Below are 8,451 nucleotides of genomic sequence, written 5' to 3'. Positions count from 1 at the left end.
CATAGTGAAACTCTGTCTCAAAAAAAAAAAAAAAAAGAAAAGGTCCAGAATTCTGGTAAGGAATTGTTGCCTTTGGGCCTTTGGATGCTGGGAGCTCTCTGTAAGTAAGGATAGGAAGTATTGGGCCAACTGTTTCAGTCACTGATTCATTCACTGAATATTTATTCAGTGCCTACCTTTTGCAAGGCACCAAGGAAACAACCATGACAAAAACAAGCAAAGATACCTGCCCTTATGGAGCTTATAACCTGAGTGGGGAGACAGAAAAGAAACATATGAGTACCATGTAGTATGGCAGATAGGGAAATGCTCTGGAGAGGAATCAAGAAGGGAGGATACTGGGAGTGCTGAGGGGAATGTCAAGGAAGGCCTCTTTCATGAGTAACATGGAAGTGAGCCCTGAAGGAGGCGAGGGGAGCAGGGAAGGGAGGGAGCATTCCAGACTGCCTGCTAGCACTGTGTCCTAGATGCAGAATGGGATGGGAAGGGGTCAAGCTGGGGAGGTGAGGGCCAGAGATGCCAGGCCAGATCAGAGAAGGCCTCCTGGGCTGTTCCTGAGACTTTAGCTTTTAGAGAGACAAGTTAACCACTTGCAGAGTAGTTGACAGCATGGCCTATAGCACCAAACTGCGTGGGTGAGCGTTCCTGCTCTGCCTCTTAGTAGTTGTGAGATCTCAAAGTTTTTCTGCTCTGCACATGTTGCAAAAGACAGTGAAAATGCCGTGGATATTGATTTGGGGATTATAAATAATTTTTAGTGAGTAGGAAAATTTGTAGATCTGAGCTATGAATTTAAGAAGGACTGTTTATACTGAGTGTCTCTGGAAGTACATATTTATATTTGAACTGAAGTTTTTATGAGCCAGAACTTTATTTGATATACTGTATTTTCTGTTATTCATTTTTTTCAAACAAATGGTCTCCCATACTTATGCAGAGCATATAAACAAAAAGAGAAAACAATTTCTCAATAAAATATTTCCAACTTTCCGGATAGTGGTGACACTTTGAGCTTGATATGCATGATAAGATGACACTGACCTTAATGTAGCATAGACATGTGTGCCAGCTCATGTGCAGTTCTTTGTAGACCCTTTTTGGTTCTTCTCAGTGTCTCCTTGGAGCTATACCTGATTTTATGATCAGTTTTCATTCAAATCCATTGGGGAATTAGAAGATTTTGCTTTTGTTTCTGGGCTACAAATTGCTTGATCCTGAAAGTCTTATGAGAAGACATCGTGAGAAACAGAGTCAACTACACATGCCCTGATGACAGAGAAAGGGGGGAATGTGACAGAAAAATGTGGTTTTCTATTTCTTTCTCTTTTGTGCTTTCTCTCTTTCTTTACATTCGACAAGACTCTCATTCTGTTGTCCAGGCTAGAGTATCTGTGGCATTAGCCTAGCTGACAGCAGGCTCAAGCAAGCAGTCCTCCTGCCTGTTTCCCAAGTTGCTGGGACTATAGGTGCCCATAACACCTGGCTAGTGCTTGCTTTGGCAGCACATATACTAAAATTGGAACGATACAGGGAAGATTAGCAGGGCCCCTGCACAAGGTTGACACTCAAATTCTTGAAGTGTTCCCCCCCCCAAAAAAAAAAAACCTGGCTTTTTTTTTTTTTTTTTTTTGAGACACAGCCTCAAGCTGTTGCCCTAGGTAGTGCTGTGGCATCACAGCTCACAGCAACCTCCAACTCCTGGGCTCAAGTGATGCTCCTGCCTTCACCTCCCAAGCAGCTGGGCCCACAGGCACCCGCCACAACGCCTGGCTATTTTTTGGTTGCAGCCGTCATTTTTGTTTGGCGGGCCTAGGCTGGATTGGAACCCGCCAGTTGAGGTGTATGTGGCTAGCACCTTAGCTGCTTAAGCCACAGGCGCCCAGCCTTTTTTTGTTTTGTTTTGTTCTTTTTGTAGAGACAGAGTCTTGCTTTGTCACCCTCAGTAGAGTGTCATGGCGTCACATGGCTCACAGCAACCTCCAAGTCCTGGGATTAGGTGATTTTCTTGCCTCAGCCTCCTGAGTAGCTGGGACCATAGGTGCCTGCCACAACACCCGGCTATTTTTCTGTTGTAATGTGGGTGGGGCTGGGTTTGAACCTGCCACCCTCAGTATATGGGGCCAGCGCCCTACCCATTGAGCTACAGGTGCCACCCATGCCCTGTTACTTTTATTTTGTTATTTTATTTTTTGAGACATAATCTCACTTTGTTGCCCTCAGTAGGTACGGTGGTGTCACAGCTCACAGCAACCTCAAACTCTTGGGCTTAAGAGATTCTCTTGCCTCAGCCTCCCAAGTAGCTGGCACTACAGGTGGCTGCTACAACACCCTTCTATTTATTTATTTATTTTTTTGCAGGCCCTGGCCAGGTTTGAACCCACCAGCCCCAGAGCATGTGGTTAGTGCCCTAACCACTGAGGTATGGGTGCCACCCTGCCCTTCTATTTTTAGAGACGATGTCTTGCTCTGGGTCAGGCTGGTCTTGAACCTCTGAGCTCAGGCAGTCCACTTACCTCCACCTTCAAGTGCTAGGATTATAGGCATGAGCCACCTCACATGGCCTAATTGTTTTATTTTTAATAGGGACAGAGTTTTGCTCTTGCTCAGGCTAGTGTTGAACTCCTGAGCTCGGCTCGGCTCCTGTGGGTCAAGTGGCTTAGGTGCCAGCCACATACACCTAAGGTGGCGGGTTCAAATCCAGCCTGGGCCCGCCAAATAACAATGACGGCTGCAACCAAAAAATAGCTGGGCGTTGTGGCGGGCGCCTGTGGTCCCAGCTACTTGGGAGGCAGAGGCAGGAGACTCACTTGAGCCCAGGAGTTGGAGGTTGCTGTGAGCTGTGATGCCATGGCACTCTACCCAGGGTGAAAGCTTGAGGCTCTGTCTCAAACAAAAAAAAAAGAACTCCTGAGCTCAAGCATTTCCCCTCCTCATGGCCTCCAAGAGTGCTAGGATTACAAGTGTGAGCCACCATGCCTATTCACAGGCTGTAATGGGTTTCAGCCAACAGTTGGAAAAACAGGGTCAAGGTTTTAAAGCTGTGAAATTGGATGTGATAGATTCTGTATGGAAGGAGCTGTTGTTCTTCTTAAGGCTGACTCATGGGGCAGAAAGAAGCCTATCTCTGAGGAGTTAGAAATAGAAAGCACAGTTGAAGGGGACTGGCCCCCCCACCCCTTGGCTGGACTGGGCCTCTTACCAACATCTTGGTCCTGGCTCTCCCTCTAGGTGACCATCTTGGTGCTGCAGGGCCGGCTTGATGAGGCCCGACAGATGCTCTCCAAGGAAGCTGACACCAGCCCCACCTCTGCAGGCATGTGCCGAATCTTGGGGGACCTGATGAGGACAATGCCCATTCTCAGTGTATGTGGCAGCAGCCTTGTTCTGCTCAGTCTGGGGGATGGGCAATGTGGTAAGCATAAAAGGGTTTGGGTGGAATGGTGTCTTCATGACTAATTTTTCCCCTTAGCCTGGCAACACTCAGACACTCACAGAGCTGGAGCTGAAGTGGCAGCACTGGCATGAAGAATGTGAGCGGCACCTCCAGGATGGCACATTTGCCGCCAATCCTCACCTGGAGTCTCTCTGCAAGGTCTGTGGCCAGATTGGCTTCCCTTTGGGGCTGTGGCACCCAGCATAGCCATAGCAGGAGCTTGGTCTTCCTTGGATAGGGCTGTCACTGTGCTGCAAAGGAGAAAGAGCCTTCAGAGTCTAGTTGAAATCAAGTGCCCTAGCTGAGATTGGGGGTTCTAGAGAAGTTGCTCCTGAGAGGAGGACAGACAGAGCTCAGTGAAAATATCTCTCTCCTTAGATTATGCTGGGAGATGAAGCTGCCTTGTTAGAGCAAAAGGAGCTGTTGAGTAACTGGTATCATTTCCTAGTGACTCGGCTTCTGTACTCTCATCCCACAGTAAAACCCATTGATCTGCACTTCTACGCCCAGGTGAGTGCCCTCCATGTGAGGAGAAGGGGTGGCTCCCTGACGGGCTTGATATGTGGCTTCTTTGAATTGAACCTCTCAGGTGAAGAGGAAGGCCCTTTTTGAAGGAACCCACCACCCTTCTCCACATTTCCCTATTCAGTAGCCCTGTCTGCCCCTCTGAGTCTCTGCTTCCAACCTGGGGATTAAGTGGGTCATCCCCTTTCCACAGTCCAGCCTGGACCTATTTCTGGGTGATGAGAGCAGCCCAGAACCCCTGGACAACATCTTGATGGCAGCCTTTGAGTTTGACATCCACCAAGTGATCAAGGAGTGCAGGTAGGACTCCTGGCCCCCCACCACTTTAAGTGCTGGTAAGTGTACAATTCAGCACCTGAATACAGAGTTCTGGAGGCTAGGAAGACAAAGATCAAAGTGCTGGCAGGTTTGGAGTCTGCTGAAGGCTGCTCTTTGCTTCTACGGTGGCACCTTGAACACTGCCTCCCCATGTGATGGGAGGTGGAAGGGTAGAAAGGGGACAAACTCTCTTCTTCAAGTCCCTTTATAGAAAGGCATCTAATCCTGTCAGTGGGAGAAGAGCCCTCATGACCTAATCACACCTTAAAGGTCCCACCTTTTGAAACTATTACATTGGCACCAGGAGAATTTTGGAGAAAACACATTCAAATCAGCACCTGCTCCCCTACCTGGCCAGGTGCGTGTAGATAAAGGCTTCACTGGATGAGTTTGGGGACTTTCTGGGGCTTGAGGGCTACCATATTTATAACTTTCCACTTCGGAGATATTGATTTAAAATAACATTGCAGGGGGCAGTACCTGTGGCTCAAAGGAGTAGGGCACCAGCCCCATATGCTGGAGATTTCAGGTTCAAACCCAGCCCCGGCCAAAAACAGTGTAAAAATAAATAAATAAATAAAATAACATTGCAGGTAATGACTTTGATATTTACAATCTAGAAGACTCTAGCAGGCCTGTTTCTGGGCACCTTGTGTATATGCAGCACCATAAGGGATAGCACCTCCCAACAAGCTTACTCCAGTGAGCAAGGGCTGCTGAACCACCAGGCTCCAGGCTGGGAATTTTTAGAAGTCCCTACCCTCTCCCCAAAAGGGTGTTCTATCATTGCATTGAACTTTCAGCAAGGCAGGAAAAAGAGTGTCAAACATTATTAATTGTAGTCACAGCAATTTGGGAGGCTGAGATAGGAGGATCCATTAATGCCAGGAGTTCAGATCTAGCCTGGGCAACATAGCTAGACCTTATCTCTTTATCAACAGCAACAGGAAGAATATCCTCTTCCTAACATGCAGCCTGGACAGTAGGTGTTGTGTTGAAGAAAGTTGGGAATGGCCGCAGATGGGCTTTCTCAAATCCTGCTACCTGCTGCTCTTCTTCTTTGGGCCAAACATACCTCCTAGATTCAAAACACTGATGCTTGATTTGGGGAGGAAAAGATAAGTTTAGTGTCAGTGTTCCTTTCACAAGGCTGTGAATGGTATGGAGACATACATACATAATCATTTGGCTTGTTGGTGTCTCTGCCTGTAGATTCTTCCTGAATCTGCTGTCTGATAACAGCGTTGAGTGCGTTCTACCAGGGCTTTCTAAATAGGCCATTATCTGGATTTTTTTTTTTAATAGACAGAGTTTCATTATGTCACCCTCAGTAGAGTGCCATGGTATCATAGTTCACAGCAACCTCCAGCTCTTGGGCTTAGGCAATTCTCGTGCCTCAGCCTCCCAAGTAGGTGGGACTACAGGCACCTGCCACAACGCCAGGCTATTTTGTTGTTGTTGTTGTTGTTGCATTTTGACTGGGGCTGGGTTTGAACCTGCCACGCTCCATATAAGGGGACAGCGCCCTACTCACTGAGCCACAGGTGCCACTCCCCCTTTCTTTTTATTTATTATTTTAGAGACAGAGTCTTACTTTGTTGCCATTGGTAGAGTGCTATGGCGTTATAGCTCACAGCAACCTCAAACTCTTGGGCTAAAGCGATCTTACCTCAGCCTCCCAAGTAGCTGGGACTACAGGCACCTGCCACAGTGCCTGGCCCTTTTTTTTTTTTTTTTTTTTTTTGAGACAGAGCCTCAAGCTGTCCCTCTGGGTAGAGTGCTGTGGCATCACAGCTCACAGCAACCTCCAACTCCTTGGCTCAAGTGAGTCTCCTGCCTCTGCCTCCCAAGTAGCTGGGACTACAGGTGCCTGCCACAAGGCCTGGCCATTTTTTTGTTGTTGCAGTTGTCATTGTTGTTTAGCAGGCCTGGGCCAGGTTCAAACCTGCCAGCCTCAGTGCACGTGGCTGGCACTGTAACCACTGTGCTACTTACTGGTGCTGAGCTACAAATGACATAATTTTTTTTTTTTTTTAGAGACAGAGTCTCACTTTATCACCCTTGGTAGAGTGCTGTGGTGTCACAGCTCACAGGAACCTCAAACTTTGGGGCTTAAGTGATTCTCTTTCCTCAGCCTCCCAAGTAGCTGGAAGTACAGGTGCCTGCCACAACACCTAGCTCGTTTTTGTTTTTTGTTTTTTTTTTTTAAGAGATGAGGTTTTGCTCTGGTTCAGTCTGGTCTCAAACTGGTGAGCTCCAGCAGTCTACCCACCTCAGCCTCTCTGAATGGTGGGATTATAGGCGCGAGCTATCTCGCCTGGCTGAGATAGTGATCTTATCTCCCACAGGTGAGACTGCTGGATCATATGGTAGTTCTTTTAATATTCTGAAGATCTTCCATACTGTTTTCCAGAATGTCTGCACAGATTTACACTCCCACTAACAGTGTACAAAGGTTGCCTTTTCTCCACACCCTCAGCAGCACATGCTATCTTTTGACATTTTGGTAGTAGCCACCCTAACAGAAGTGATATCACTCCCATCTTTTGAAGCACAGGACGTGTGTGGGGTTTCTGCTCACGGCCTGCTGGTATGGGACCTGGTTTCTGCCCCTGACTCTCCTTCTTACCTTGGTGTCTGAATCTGCAGCATTGCCCTGAGCAATTGGTGGTTTGTGGCCCATCTGACAGACCTGCTGTACCACTGCAGGCTCCTCCAAGCCCACAACCTCTAGTAAGTAGCCCGACAGACTTGTCCTCCTCTCCCCACCACCAAGTTCTCAAAGGTGGGGGTGAACCAAATGCCTGGGAGGGACATTGGGTTGAGGAAGGGGGCCATTGAGTGGACATGGCCAGCAGTCTTGGTCTTATGTTACATTTTATTCTAGTTTTGGTTCCAACATGAGAGAATTCCTCCTGCTGGAATATGCCTCAGGACTGTTTGCTCATCACAGGTAGGAAGGTCCCTATGAATCTGGGTATGCTGGGGTACCATTTGAGTTTGGACTATTCCTCTGGTTCCTCACGTTACAGAGGGGCCAGGGAGGATGAGCCTTAGGTACTGGTCCCAGGGCAACACCTGGGCTCATCACCCCTCATGTGTGTCCTCCTCGGCCACCTGTAGCCTGTGGCAGCTGGGTGTGGATTATTTTGATTACTGCCCTGAGCTGGGCCGAGTTTCCTTGGAGCTGCATATTGAGCGGATTCCTCTGAACACCGAACAGAAAGCCCTCAAGGTGCTGCGGATTTGTGAGCAGCGGCAGATGACTGAACAAGGTGAGCTGGCCCTCTTCCCAGCCTATCTTCTGTGGGATATGGGAGTCAGGAAGCCCTGAGGCCACATTCTTGCCACCTTCTCACCAGCCACACTGGAAAGGCAGGCTGGTGGATGTGAGCAGGTATACCTGACAGGACAGTTGTCAGGGAGGGGCAAGAGAGCACAGGATCTGTTAGGACCAAGAAGAGCTCTAGCATGGTTAGATCACTAACATGATCACTTTTTGAAAAGGCCCCAGGTCACTTCCTCTACTTCCTCCACAAGGTCAGGTTTGGAATCAGTGCTGAGTGTTCCTGTCCCACAGGATGGGTATTCTAGGCTAAGCCTGACTGAGGGGAGGCTTCCGAGCCACCACTTGGTGGCTCCAGAAGAGCACAGGGGAGAGGAACAAGGATAGACCAGTCTCCCCTTCTTTTCTGCTTCCCTGTCAAATGATAAAAACCTGACCTATGATTGCCTAGTGGCAGTCACATGTTTTGACCATCTCTGAAAGCATATGATGTTCAAGACCGAAAGAAGGATAAGGTTTTAGACATCGAGGCAGATAATGGAGAAGCTAGTATGTGGGGAGAAACAAAAATATTTTTGTCAAAAAAAAAATTTTTTTTTTTGTCATCCTTGCAATCACATCTGGCCATATAGCCAGTCCCACTGTGCTGGGTCATGACACTGTTAGCAGAGCCCAAACGCCACTAGTTCTGGTTACCTAGCTGTGTTTAGAGCCCATGGAGAGCTGTGGACAGGTCTGTCCTAACCCTGCAGAGTTCAGGAATGGTTATTTGTGACGTGAAGAGTTCACTTTTTGGCTCGGCGCCTATAGCTCAACCGGCTAAGGCGCCAGCCATGTACACCTAAGGTGGCAGGTTCGAATCCCTAGCCCGGACCCGCCAAACAACAAT

At 48.2% G+C, this 8,451-nt stretch overlaps 1 protein-coding gene and 1 non-coding gene across 2 annotated transcripts in view; both read left to right on the top strand.

The window, feature by feature from the left end:
* The window catches only part of NUP85 (nucleoporin 85), a 49,140-nt gene that overhangs the window by 34,172 nt on the left and 6,517 nt on the right, over positions 1-8,451 (top strand). The window contains exons 4-10 of the mRNA XM_023511199.1: positions 3,229-3,363; positions 3,470-3,592; positions 3,812-3,943; positions 4,152-4,258; positions 6,926-7,009; positions 7,164-7,229; positions 7,400-7,551. Coding sequence (XP_023366967.1) covers positions 3,229-3,363; positions 3,470-3,592; positions 3,812-3,943; positions 4,152-4,258; positions 6,926-7,009; positions 7,164-7,229; positions 7,400-7,551 — 799 coding nt within the window. The remainder of the gene's footprint in view (positions 1-3,228; positions 3,364-3,469; positions 3,593-3,811; positions 3,944-4,151; positions 4,259-6,925; positions 7,010-7,163; positions 7,230-7,399; positions 7,552-8,451) is intronic.
* On the top strand, positions 1,487-1,593 carry LOC111724085. The gene has a single exon (XR_002772452.1). It is a non-coding gene; the product is annotated as a U6 spliceosomal RNA (small nuclear RNA).

The sequence above is a fragment of the Otolemur garnettii genome, unplaced genomic scaffold (assembly GCF_000181295.1).
Source record: "Otolemur garnettii isolate 467f Iridium unplaced genomic scaffold, OtoGar3 scaffold00018, whole genome shotgun sequence".
In the NCBI taxonomy this organism is placed as follows: Eukaryota; Metazoa; Chordata; class Mammalia; order Primates; family Galagidae; genus Otolemur; species Otolemur garnettii.
This window is presented reverse-complemented; position numbering and strand designations above follow the sequence as displayed.